Genomic DNA, 14,510 nt, shown 5'->3' with positions numbered 1-14,510 from the left:
ATGTAATAATCATTTCTTTGCAAACCTAATTAATATTTCTGCTTAACATTGAATACTTTTAACCAGTGGTCAAAATTTTTGAATATTTGAGAAGATTGGGATTTTGGGAGCAATATGTACCTTTCCCAATATTGCTAGAGTAGTGTCCTTTCCAAGAAGAGTTACCATATTTTGTACTTTTAGTGTAAAAACATCCAAGACTAAATAAATGAAAATAAAAATAGTTTATCCAAGAACATAATTTTCTCAAAACAAATGTAGGGATTAAATTTGCAGCTAATCCTTGTTTAGCAATCACTGTTAGACTAGTAACTAGGTTGTTATGCAAAGGAGACACTAAATGAAATCACAACAATGTTGTGATCTTACTTCAGCTTTCCCGTGTTTTTCAGTCTTGGTGATATCTCCAAGGAACTCACGCTAAACATATCCAAAGCAAATCAGATGGTTAAACCCCCACATATCAACTGGATCATACATTCTTCAGCAATGGCCCCCAATCTTGGGCACCAGGGACTGGTTCCATGGAGGGAGGTTCTTCCACAGACCGGGGAGGGGAAGGGGGCTGGTTTTGCACACTGCCTGGATCCTGCACTTGTGCAGACGGGGCTTTGCTCACTTGCACACCTGGTTCCTGGTGGACTGTGGCTCAGTGCCAGTCGATGGCCCAGGGGTTGGAGACCCTGTTCTACAGGATGCACAACCATTTATTTTGAAGAGTACATGTGAAGTTTCAACTTAATTTTTGAATTAAAAATTTATATCCTCATTTTCTAACTAAATTATAATTGAAAAATCAGGAATTTCAAAGAGCCTGGTGGATGATAAGATCTCTCTTAATTACCATAACAGACACCTCAAATTTAAATATTCATTCAGTTCATTTTACAAAATGTTACTGGTCAGGACTCATAAAATCTCAGATCAATACATGTGTTAATATGCTTAGCTTTAAAATATGATTTTCTAATTTAGAAAATTATATGACTTGAAATTGAAAACATAAAAACATAATATTAGATATATAAAACTTAAAAGTCCATTTGATCATGTGATAATACTAAAGGTCCCTTAAGGACCCAAGCACTGGATAATCGCCTTGTTTCTAGAGAAGTCCTTATTTTAAACATACAGACTGCTTAATGTAGCTGGGCAGAGTTACTCCAATTAAGTTTCTCATGCAAATAGCAGGTTGCAAAAGAGAAAAGTTAATTGGAAGCTGAAAACCCCCCAGCCCTGCTTCTTTTTGATCTGAATGTCATTAGTGTAGCTAATCATACCCTCCAAGTCTATCAATCAATAAAAACTGGCACATCTTCAACAGCTTTGTGCTTTAAAGTACATTAAAGTTACTTCTACCAGGCAACAAGGCTGATTTTATTACATTGGAGCGAGAAATTGGAGGTAAAATATACGTACCATCTTGTCTATCCAGTTGACTCAGTTCTGGAAATTTAATTTTGCATGTTCCTGAAATAGACTTTAGCTACAGTAAAAGAAAAGAAGTCATGTTCGACAAGCAAAATCTATACTTGTGCATTCTAAGTAGCATGTTGTGCATGAAATACTTTCTTCTTATCCTTCACCAAATATAACCACAGTCTTTATGTTGAACTGCTTTATTTTGTATCCTTGCTTTATTTTGAAAAAAATGATTTTTTAATAGTTCATAGTTATTGTGTTAATATTAGTCTGTAAATCCTGAACATTTTATCATATGATTTAAATGCTTCATTGCTGCTATATGTATAAGGCACTCGCTTTTGTTCATGAGCATTGAAGCTGAAGGTTAACTTCTGGAATCTCTAACCAGCTTGTTCGATACTGAGAGTATAGTTTATTGACAGCTGGGGAATACTTTCTGCCTACCCTGATTTAATTCACAGATATATTGCTGTGTTTATACATAAGGGAAATACTATAGACACTAACTTTAGAGGTTTTAAGGGTCGAATGTGATAATCCATGGGAGAAGTTATATATTAATTTATTACTTTATTTGTTGGTTAGAGAAAGAGCTAGATGAAAATAGCGAAGCATTCCAAGTTAATTCTTGCATAGATTACTTTAAAGCCAGTGCATCCTGATAGCAGCATGAAGGGTTTAAATTGTAAGTCCGTTTCCTAAATCTGTGCTTGCTCCTCAAGAAGTTTGCTCTTGCTAGCCTGATACTTCCTCAACTGCATCTTCCACCTTCCATTCTCTCCCTTTATTTATAGCTAGATACTAACTGTACCCCATCCCATTCCCAAACCAATCTAGGCCCCATGATGCTCGCGGCTGCTGTCAACGTGGTGGAAGTGCATGGAACATGTGGTCCGCACCCTCGGCCCATACAGTGGATAGACACTGCAATGACTTTGTCCGTGAACGCAATGTGAAGAATGCAGGAATGTACAGACAGGCTTATGGTTCTGGTTTCCAGACTACTGTGACTGACCTGTAGGACTTTTGATCTTAAGGAAATCTTTACGGTCCTCTGGAATCATGAATGCTTTGAAGGGCTTGATCTTTAAGAGATAATCCCATATGCCAATATATGAATGAATGACCAGCATAGATGTTTCCTTTAAAACATAGATGTGGTTTTACGTTGGGGGGGGGGAGGATCTGTGCATGCTTTTCTTAATGGGGAGGAGGTGGGTAAAGATGAAATAGATTCCTTGCTTATGACAAAGCTGCTTATTCAATCTATAGAAACCAATATTTTGCTCGCCATGGAAAGATATGTGACCCGACAAATGCGCGCATGACAAAAGCGTGCCGACAAAACCGCGGTGAGAAAACAGCGAGGTCAAAATCGCGCCCACAACAGCGCGCCGACAAAAGCGCGAATAGGGTTAAGGTTAGGGTTAGGGTTAAGGTTAGGGTTATTACCTTGTTTTCGCGTTGTTTGTTGATGGCACGCTTTTGTCGGCGCGCTGTTGTTGGTGCGCTGTTGTGGGTGCGATTTCTACCTCGCTGTTTTCTCGCCGCGCTTTTGTCGTGCGCGCATTTGTCGGTGAACCGCAAAGATACCAACAATGATTTAATGATTCTTATCATATAATTATTTTCTGGGTTTTAGAAGAGAGCAAAGAGGTCTACTACAGATATAATAGAGCAAGTTTTTTTAAAAAAATGTTCTGTTTGGTTCTCCTGCACTTTTGATAATGTGCCTATTAATAATCTTATAAAATTATACTTTTTATATTAAAGTACTTTCAAAGAAATGTGAAGGAATGCAAAATAAGGTGTTTGAAGATTGCTTTCTGTTCTGAGATTCTTTGTTTTAATTGAAAAATCTATTAAATGGCAAAAGGTTTATTCAAATAACTACAAAGTTGCCTCTATTATATTCCGATTGGTGTAATGCTGTCATGCTATCCCTGTGGGATCGATTCTTTTATGCTCAAACATAAACCCGGTAAGACAATATCAACTACAAAACCAATACTTACTTATACTTAGGCAATGTTCACCTTTTCATTGTTTTGGGAAGTAAAATGGCATCATTAAAGAAAAAGATACTTCCGTCCTGGCCAGAGGGAGACGTTCACTTCTGATCAGAATGAGATATATTGTTTTATTTTTATATTCACCCCCAACTTGTTTAACTATAGTTCCCTTGATAGTTGGAAATTTGAAGGCCTGTGTCCAATATACTTTATATGTGGGGTACTCCACACTGTTTTGCAGACGTCGTCTCATTTTACTGTATTAGAGTGCTTTCGTTGCAATCCTGTGGTGGTGTAAGCTTATCTCACGTACACTGGAGATGTTCCAAAGACCTAAAAGATGTCTGCCTATTGCCTGGGGAGATTTGATTTCACTATCTTGTCACTGAAGCTGAGAAAGGTGCTTCATTAAGGGATCTCAGACCAAAAAAAATGGAGATTTTCTAGAAGTATTTCGGGTTCCCAGAGAAATTTCACATGATCAAAGGCCTTACTTGCCCTAGTCATATCCTTGAATGGGGGAGCATTGATATTAGTAGGATGGAAGCCTCAATGACAAACTTCACTTTGAATGGGGATGGAGGAAGCAGAGTGACATGTTTCTTGCTTTGCTGGGTCTAATTATAAAGGAACTGGCTTTGAAAAAGTTATAATAGATCCATTAAAGGGGCGGGGGGGGGGCTTAGACGAAAAAAATTACACAGAGGGAGATGGAAGGAAATGTGAGAAGTAACTCAAAATAACCCCAATTTGATTTTGTTAAGGTAAAACAGAGAAAATAATCCCTACCATCCTTGCTTCTTAAAAGGGTCTTCTTTGAGGAGCTGACATCAATCTAGAAAGCTTATCCAAGATAAAACAGCGAAACTTGGATAAGCCTTCTAGATTGATGTCAGCTACTCAAAGAAGATCCTTTTAAGATTCCAGGAAATACATATTATGTATTAAAATTAACAAAAGGGGTGGGGGGTTTTTGGCAGCCTGTTCACGTTTCTCTCTGCCCATTTTAAACAAAATCAAGGTGGAATTATTTTGATTTTTTCCCCTGCTTCTCTCTAACTCAAAACTGTGTGATATTTTCTGCAAGTCCCCTTTAGCAGCTCTAACCTATTGCTTTCCCCATTAATAGCTCTCATGCATTTCCCAAAATCAAATCCACATTCCTTTATACCAGGGGTGTCAAACCCGTGGCCTGCGGACCAGACGCATCACATGCTGGCCATGCCTGGTTTAGCGAAGGAGGAAAAAGTCGTGATGTGTAATTTGACGACGCCAGGACAATGCAAGTTTTGACACCCCTGCTTTACACTAACTTAATCAGATCCTACTTCATTTACTGCAATAGGATTGCTGTGCCTGATAAGTTGCAAGAACTGATCAGGTGAGAGCTGGTTCTTACGTTGACAAATAATCAATAGCTACAGTCCTACCCTTCCTTCATTTAAAAAAAAAAAGCTTCCTCCCCTTTATATCAAAAGAGCAAAAACGAAAACCCCAACCCTAAAACCTTCCTTCCCTAATTTTCTGCTAAATAACTTCTCATTTGAAAGAATTTGCTGGAATTCTTGTATTTGTTGCTATAACAATCTTAACAGTATTTGTTACTGTAACAATCTTAACAAATCTTCCTAATTGCAGTTCTGAGGAAGGCATTTCTTGGGACAAATGGCTTCCAGGTCAGCCTGATACCGAAATCCCAATAGACTAATATATAACAATAGCTTCTCTGGGTGAGAGGGATGCTTAAACAAAAGCATAGCTTTAGAAACTGCTGAACTATATTTGACATTCCGTAATTTGACATATGTGGCATAAGTATCCATTAAAAAATTCACATAGACAGCATCATTTTTCATTTTCTCTAATTCAGGAGAGCCTTGGGGAAAATGCTAGAAAATATTTTCAAATTGTTAGTAAACAAAATATTTCAAGGTTGTGGGAGCCATTATTCCCCCTCACACAGATCTTTTCAAGTATCCAGGTGAGATGGCAAGAAAACAGCACAGGTACGTGTGGATGGTGGTGGTGACAAAACTAAATATATAAGCTATGCCATATTTTAACCAAACTCTGTTATGGCTTAGTGTGAACCAGCTGCTTTGCTGCTTAAAGCCAAAATCAGACCAGATTACTGCTAGAATTAGTAGTTTTGAAAGTAACAGACAACAGTGTTTGTCTGTCTTCCCTGAATTTTTACGTGTACATGAAACCTCCATAGCATTTATAGCAGCCTTATAATCCAGCTGCAATCAAATCTAGCTTTTTCATGCACTCAAAATTTTGCTAAGTTTGGCTCCAATGATGTTACTGTCTAATATTGAGCATGTTGAATCATACAAGGTGCTAATTCAACTAGGTACACCAGCATTTTACCCAAATGTCTTGAATCTTATTATCTAAGCTGAGTGTTTCAATTGAATGCAGAGTAGCTACCATTACCATTAACACTAATCAGAATCTGAAACTTGTTTTTCAAGTTCACAGTCTCACCTTACACCATGATTAAAATTCTGAGTGGTAAGAGGAGTGAAATGGTATCATTTGTATTAATCACCCAAAGGAATTAAACATCTTATGCAAACCACGGCTATCTGGGATTTTTTTCTATCAGACCAGCACAAGTTATCTCTGTTTTTTGTCAGTAATTAGTGGCCTTGTGTTCTGCTTCTACACTGCAAAGAAATTTGGAGAAATACAATGCTATTTCTCTGATTTTAGAATTATTTGCACCTGTTCAAATCCTGAAGATTAATAAGACAAGTGAAGCCCTTTTGATCTTTTTAATCCTCCACAGATACCACATTCCCATTTGAGGCTTTAGAAGAGATCAGTGGTCTCCAATGGACTCCTTATCAACTGGTTGCAAATGCTCTGGATAGAGGGGATTGGTAAAGGTTGAAAGAAATAATTTAAACATCATAGTGATCTTATCAGGACTGGTATCATCAAGGACCAGTTCAAAGGCTTCATTTTCCTCACTGACTTTCTACCCATCCCAGCCCCTCTCTCTCTATATATGTGCCGACTGAGAAGAAATCCAAAGAGATGAAGCAGCTACAGCCATCCAGTTCTGTAGGACTATTCTGTGTTCTTGTACGCAAGCAGGCAAAAGAGAAAGTTAAATTTATATTAATCCCTCTCCTAAGTTTTTATGTCAATACTGGATGAAATTAATTGACCCTGACACTAATCCTGGGTACTGTTCGGTTAACCAGGATGTGATCCCAATCTGTAATAATCCTTTACTGTGTTTAAAAACACAATGGATAAATGAAGCCATTGTGATTTTAGAGGGATTTCTATAGCCCTTCACCTGCAAACTATATGCTGCATAAAAACATAACTTTATTCTATTCTATTATAAAAGGAGAGGCAGCCATTACAGTTTACTTTCCACCTTGGATTGCTCAGCAACACAAGATAATTACTGCTGCATGTATTGGAACTAGATCAAGCAAGTTTCCCCCAAAAAACAATACTATAGTTCAGTGATTTTCAACCTTTGGAATATGCTGGCTGGGGAATTCTGGGAGTTGAAGTCCACACATCTTAAAGTTGTCAGGGTTGAAAAACACTGTTCTAATGGATGTTAACCTCTGGTGGTGGCATGATTTGTCTTATTTTGCTTTCTGTTCTAATTACATATGTAAAGTTTGAAAAACAATTAAATTCCCATTATTTGTGCTTGGGCTACAAATATACCCATACACAAAAATGTGTGTCTATCATTCACATTTTATTGCAGAAGCAACTATGTGTTGTGGCACTCAGTATTCTGTGAGCAATTGTCATACTTCTGATTTTGTTTTGTCTTCAGATTGATTTTAAATCCCCACATTTATCTATAGTAGGGGTATGCAGTATGTTTTGAATTCAAAATGTTTCAAGCTTGTCTTTAGTGGAAGTGTTTTGACATAATTCTGAACATCCTGTAAGTATTTGAGCTCAAAGGAAACATTGTTTAAATGCTAAAAACATTTTATATACATTGTCACCATTTAAAAAAATAGGAGTATAAGTAACATTAATTTAAAGGTGTATAATATACAGACATATTTGAATTTCTAAAAGTCTTGTTTCCTTTTCCTAGCTTATGCAGCATGCCTCTGACTGCTGATTTGCTTGATAGCAAAGAAATGTTCGACCCTTGTACTGACAGTGCTGCTGGTTTTCCTCCTGCTGAGGGATTAGGTGAAACGTTGGAAGGGGGAGATGGTACAAAGGAACCCCCCTCTGAGAATATAAATCTTGTTGGTAAGGCACCGTCGGTAGTGAGACGCTTGGATCGCTTTATTGATAGGTTGAGTGGCTTACAACTATGTCTCTGATGTGTTCTTACACTATGAAATAAGCATTTTTAACATAACTAATGGTTTCTATTGACCATTATTGATTCCAGATATTTAAAAAAAATGCAGTGGCAGGCAATCTCTCTCCTTCTTTCCCTAATAATTTCTTTGTTCAAATAGCAATTGCTACGATTTCTTATTTCCCCTGATGCATGGGCTTGTTTTGTTTTAGCAGCATTTAACAGTAAATTTCGTAAGTGCTCTGCAGTTTCCAAATTCCATAAGTGCTCTGCACTTGCCTGCACAGTCTTGTGTTCAGGGAAGTGCAGGCATTAGTCAAGGAACGTATTTGCCTAAAACCTATTTTGTCATGAGTTACTATTCTTCTTGCAGTCCTGTAAATGGCAACATATTGTCCCTGAATTGACTGAAAACTTCCAAAACTCTCAAGCTTTTCTTAGAATTATCTCTTCCAACCTACCAGATATGTAAAACTATTAAATTTTGCAAAGATTTTCAAATGATGTAGCTTCAAGCACCTCTTAACTGTGATTGTATAGAGAGCCTAAGAAAAAATAGCAGTTACAGATAAGAGAAATCTATTTTTACTGTGAAAGCAATGACAAGGGATGAAATGCCAAATATTTTAGAGCTTTATGTCAATCTTGGGTTCTGTATATCCAGTTTCTTTCTTCCTCTCTTCTAGCTGATGAACCATCCCTGAAACTGAAGCACCTGGAAACCGAGTTCACTCCCGTATTGGTTTCCCAGTCCAACGTAAACATAAATGTCAGCAAGCAGGTATTGTATACTTTCTCTTCCCAGAAATATGAGGTCAGGGTTTTTGTTATATTTGCTTTCCCCCCCCCCCCCCGTAATGTTTTTGTTCATGCAAGATAAAAACTGCTATGTTTCGCATCTTAGCGACCATGTTTGATAATTTGAAAGTCTGCAACATTGGCAGTGCCAAGTTCATGAAGGGCATGCTGGCACAGAAGGGAGCAATTAATTTTTAATTAGATAGGCATTCCAATTTCTTTCACTTCTGGAATGCAAGGAATGATAAAAGCTTGACTTCACTATATTTTCCATGTGTTTAGGAAGATGTAATATTCCATATCTCTATCTGCATCTCTTCTAAAGGACATTCTGTAATGAGCAGTAGGTGGGGGGAAATGTGTTTGAAAGAACAAGCTTAAGCTATATTGACATGCAGAAAGTTGGAGAAGCACATAAAAAAAAAGTCTTTTGGGACCACCACAACAGAGTCAAAGGCAGTTTTTCTTTCATGTCAGAAGCTTTGTTCATTTCTAAAAGCTTTCAACATGAAAGATTAAAATTCTACTTCTTGGGGTATTTCTAAATCACAATACTGTAATATACAGTAATTAAGTTAAAGAATCTGAGCTTATCTCAGCAATCATCCTGTCTATAAGTATAATAATGAAAACTCTTGAGGGTGAGGCCAGGCAACTGCGTGATACACTTTCTCTGGATGCATTTCAAGGCATCCTTGGACCTGCGGTTAAGCACTGTGACACAGTCAGCTAAAGTAGGATTAATGCCCTTGGCTAAAATAAACACTAGGCAGTATACAGGAGGGAGATCTGATCTGACATGTGCTTTTCTCCTTAGGAAAAAATAATTACCTAGAAAAATACTGCTGTCATTTAAGACAAGTAAATATTTATTGTCAGATGAGATACGTTCACCTTGCTGAGTTAGCTCTATTAAATTATGGCAGTCTTGAAAAGAAAAAGCCTCAAAAGACATTAAATATGTGCTCCAAGGACTGAATCAGGAATCCATATATGAACAAGTATTCGGTTCTTTTGATTATAAAGCAGGAGGATAAATTTTGAAAACTGAACAGAATAAATAAGTAATGGGAGCAAAACTTTCATTTTTCTCCTTTCTACCCAACTTTGCTTATGTGATGATGAAAACTGATTTGGAGGGAAAACCTTAAATCAGTGCTGTTGAGGAGGGTACAGATGGAGAATAATTAAAATTTTTAATTCTGTTTTTTTCCCCAGGGCCATCCCAAGAAAATGTATATAGAAATTAATTTCATCCATACAATATAAATTATATTTTACATATGAATGCTGAATTGAAATATTGGGAAATATACATATTGTGGCATACATCAATATGCTGAAAGTTGATTTAATCAATCCTGCCTGATGCACAGTTCTACAAAATAGTATTTGCCTCTTTTGAATTTTCAAATTTTTTGCATATTGTTTTGACTGGGTATCATCAGAGGTTCATGTGGGTTCTTTGGATTTAGTGCTTTATTTGAATTGCCTATTAGCAGGCTGCCAATATGAAAAAAATAGTTGCCTCTCCCTACTTCAGTTAGTTCAGTCAAAGTGATAACTAGGGCCAGTTGTGTAAACATTTCATAAAACAATCAGAGCTGATATGGGCCAACTTTGTTCAACATAAATTTCACAATGCTGGCTCTCATTATCACAGTGAGATTTTTACCACACAGTTTTATGGCATGTCACCCCCCCTCTCCAAATAAAATTACGAAGACCTCCATTAAAAATAATTGATATCAATTAGAAAAAGTTACAAAATGATTTCTAAAGCTATGGGACTCTTAACAGTCCACAAGCAAAATTATATTCTTGCAATGATAACATTTATAATGGAGAAGCTCCCAAGGAGTATTTAGTCTGTCAAAATCTCTCAAAAGTTATGGTATAAAAATTATTCAGGAAATCACAAAAAAAAAAAACCCCTGCAAATCTCTCTCAATGCAACTAAGGTACTAGATAAAAATCAGTGAGAAAGTAGCAAGATGGAAGCCATTGCTCATTAAGAAGAAGAAAATTGATGCTCATCCCAAGTTTGTCAAAGAGTAAGAGAATGGATGCCGAATACATTTAACAGTGTAGATTAGCCAACTCAAAGTCTAGAGCAAAAGCCCATAGAAATATTGTAAAAGGTTCCTAATGAGCAGTTTGTGGTATAAAATCCTCAAATGTTAGTAAGTAGAAGTTCTTGGCCCTGCAAAAATGGGCCATAATTCCTAGCTGAGGCAGTGATCAGTAATTTACAGAACAGATTTGGCTGAAGTTAATTGCAGCTAAAGGCAGTTCAACAAGGGATGGGTTACTATTGGTTTTACTACCGATTCACAAGGCATGCTGTGTGCACTATTCAATGTAAATTGTTTTTCACACGCAGAACAATTTACATTGAACTGCGCACGCGCAGTCACTAAAAACCAAAATGGCGGCAGCGAGAGAACCGGCTCAGGGGTGTGGCAGGCCTAGGTCACTGTTGGTTCTGCGACCCAGACCTGAATTCCACTACTGGTTCAGCTGAACTGGGCCATACCGAGAGCAACCCACCTCTGAGTTCAACCGATTACTGAATATTAAGGGTTGTTCACAATGGCACATCACAGGTTGAACGACTTTGTAAACATAAATAAACACTCAATTCAAATGCTAATTATTCTCTCAGGCTGTCTACTTCACTAAGGCTTATAGCTACACAAATTGAGTAAATAAGTAAAATGAAGTTCTGATAACATAGACTGTGAAATATATGCAAAAATTCAGAAAATCCAAATACTTTCCTTGTAGAACTGCATAGCAGATAAGTTCACCTATAAATTAGCCCAGTTTTGTAAGCCTTTTGAGTATGTTCCACCTGCATGTAAGTTTCTAAGCCATAGCAATTGTCCACAGTTTGTCTCTGTGTGTGTGTGTGTGTGTGTGTGTGTGACTTCAAAAGTGAAGAAATAATATTTGCTTTCCAGGGTTTCAGAATTTTTGTGCTAGATAAGTATAGAAAAGAAAATGTTCCTTATTTTATAGAAAGCTTTTCATTAAAACTGAGATATTACCTATAATATTAGATACCAAAATTCTTTAGCTACTGAGGAAAAGACAGACATAGATATCTTAGGCTATTAATGCATACAATGGCTTGGTCCTATCTCCTTAATATAGTTTCTGTTCTGCAATACTTTTAGTGCTGATCATCCTATCTTTCACATGGAGACTCGTAATAAGGCAGAGTCCTGGTCCAAAGCATATATAATACATTTATTATGTGCTGGTTGTGGAAGCTGTATTAATTCCTTGTATGTGTGTTTCTTGCTAACTGTTTACCTAATGCGGAGTGCTGTTTATGAGTGTAGTTTTCTTTATTTCTAGGAGGAAGTTGTGAAATTGACAGATAAATGCCTGAACAATGTAATTGACAGCCCTGTGAACACTTCTATGCGGTTGTCTCCGGATATTAAAAGTAATATTCTGAAGGCCCAGGTGGAGGCAGGGCACAAAGTAAGAATTTTGCTTCTGTAGCGATCTTTTTTAATATAAAAAACTAACTTTAAATTTCTGTAATAATTTTGAGTCAGTATTGATACTTCGCTTATCATTAGTCTTTAATTTACTTGAGATGATTTAAGCATCTGTGCAGAGCTTGTTCATAATCTTCTATTGCCTACAGATGTGTAGATAGAAGCCCTCTCCATCTATTTATGTGAATAAGTGTCTTTTCAGTAGATGGGAGTGGGATGTATTACACTGGTGGAGGCTTAGGCAAATCTGAGAATACTGCTGAAGAGAACAGTTGGGTGAGGTCATAGCATTATGCTGAATCCTCAGAAGATAGAAGAGAGGCATCTTATCATCCAGATCTAAGAAAAGAGGCCTGTGCTAGAGAGAAATTGCTACTTGTATATTCAGCCTTGTCTCTGAAACATTCCAAGGTTTACTTAAAAGAGTCTTAAGATAACTTGCCACAGGCAACTCACCCTGACCAACTCAATGCCAGACAACTTGCTCAAGACAATTCGACACAGCCAGTTTGATGCAGAACAATTCGACGTGAGACATTTCAACATGAGATAACTATACTGTTATCCACCACTGTTTCTTTGCCATTATTTTAATTTTTGTCATTCACATTTCATTTTGTCCCTCCTTTAGCATCCTTTCTTTAATGATTCTATTCCACCATTTTTCAACATTTCTTTGATAATATCTCGCATTGAGTTATCCACTGTTTATCCTGCAGTGAGTTGTCCCATTCCATACTGAAAAAAGCAAGAAATGGCTGGGCTCAGCAAATTTCTCTGGGTTAACTTATTGCTATGTTGAGAATATCTGTAGAGTAAAAGGAGAGGGTTGCTGTTTCTTATCTCAGCGTCTGCCACCTAACTTTGTTAGAGTGGAAGCATCATAATCTTCTATCATCTGGAATATTTCTCCATCTAGACACAATGAAAGCAGAAAACCTGAATCCTGCAGTGGTATAATGCATTTTTAGGAGCCCATAAGAAGTGGCAGAGAAGGGCACTTGTGTAAATTTAGGCTGCTTTTCCTTTGACCTGTCGGGGGGAAAAAATTAGTTTATATCCTCAATAAAATTAATTTTTCTGAGTTGTAATTGTGTTTCTTTTAGGTGGTGAGGAAGGGAAGCGTATCTGGCAACAAGAACACCAATATCCAAGATACAGCTGGAAGGTATTAATATGGAGCTTGAAATGTGCTGAAGATTTCTTTTCTGTGGTGCGAACAGGTTCCTGTACCCATTTAATAATGGAAGAAGCCACTTGTAACAAAGTTCTATAAACCTGATGTTAGTGGTTTTAAAATGCCTACAGGATAATAATTTTGGGAATATTATTAGCCCAACTTGCATTGTTGTGGTTTAGTTTTGTTTCTGCTTAGTCCTTAAAAAGGAGGCTTTGTGTCTTATTCGACTGAAATTCTAGAAAATTGAATATCCCTATCCAGCTCAGAGAGCAAAATCTTTTGGACACATTACTCTGTTGTTTAAGAAGGTAGCTTTTTTTAAAAAAAATATAATTTTTATTAAACATTATTACCTTTAAAAAACAGAAAGAAAAATACAACAACATAAGAAAGACAAATCATACATAACAATATAAAGTAAATATACAGCCTTTTGTATCGGCATTCATTAGTTATACATTTTTTTTAAAGCGTAAAACATACAGATACAAATACCGTTTTAAACATACAACCCCCCCCTCCCCTCCCCCCCCCCCGCGGTGACAGTCATTCACAGCCCAACTTTTTCTTTCCTTCCTCATTGTTAGGTCTCTAAGCCACATCTTCTCATTGCAAAGTTCAGGGATCTATTACAATACCCATGTTAACTTTCCCCATTTTAAGTCCCTGCTGTTCTCCTTGTCGCCCACATATACCATAGGTTCCAGCTAAGATAATGTTCTGTTTCTCCTTTGTCCCTCAGCCAACCCATCATTCTGTCCATTTCTGCACATTCATAGATCTTTTTAATTATAGCATCTTCCGACGGTATGGTAGTGGATTTCCAAAATTGTGCATAAGTTATTCTTGCGGCCACAATTATATGTAGGCTCAAATGCCATATTGAACTGCTTATGTTTTCTGGTTTAATGCTTAGTAGAAGGTTCTCGGGTCTCCATTCCATGTTTGCCCCGGTAACCTCTTTTAACCATTTTTTAATCCTTTTCCAATATTTCGTGGCCTCAGTACAGGACCACCAAATATGGTAGAATGTGCCATTCTTTCTTCCACATTTCCAACACAATGGAGATAACCCAGGGAACATCTTGGCTAACCTCGTTGAGGGGAAGTGCCACCTATAAACCATCTTGTATATGTTTTCTTTGAATGCTGTAGATGTTGTAAGTTTAATGGTCTTACTCCATAGATCCCACCATTTGCCCATTTCAATTTCATAGCCAAGGTTTCTCTCCCATGCTATTAGAAGGCTTTTGTCCATCTCTTCATTAGCATCT

At 37.1% G+C, this 14,510-nt stretch overlaps 1 protein-coding gene across 3 annotated transcripts in view; it reads left to right on the top strand.

The window, feature by feature from the left end:
• Positions 1–14,510, top strand: part of EPB41L5 (erythrocyte membrane protein band 4.1 like 5) — an 89,842-nt gene that overhangs the window by 50,624 nt on the left and 24,708 nt on the right. For all 3 annotated transcript variants that reach the window (XM_032216387.1, XM_032216394.1, XM_032216380.1), the window contains exons 17-20: positions 7,528–7,691; positions 8,433–8,527; positions 11,908–12,036; positions 13,163–13,224. In XM_032216387.1, coding sequence (XP_032072278.1) covers positions 7,528–7,691; positions 8,433–8,527; positions 11,908–12,036; positions 13,163–13,224 — 450 coding nt within the window. The remainder of the gene's footprint in view (positions 1–7,527; positions 7,692–8,432; positions 8,528–11,907; positions 12,037–13,162; positions 13,225–14,510) is intronic.

The sequence above is a fragment of the Thamnophis elegans genome, chromosome 1 (assembly GCF_009769535.1).
Source record: "Thamnophis elegans isolate rThaEle1 chromosome 1, rThaEle1.pri, whole genome shotgun sequence".
NCBI lineage: Eukaryota > Metazoa > Chordata > Lepidosauria > Squamata > Colubridae > Thamnophis > Thamnophis elegans.
The sequence above is the reverse complement of the archived record's forward strand: the minus strand, read 5'-3'. Positions and strand labels throughout refer to the sequence as shown.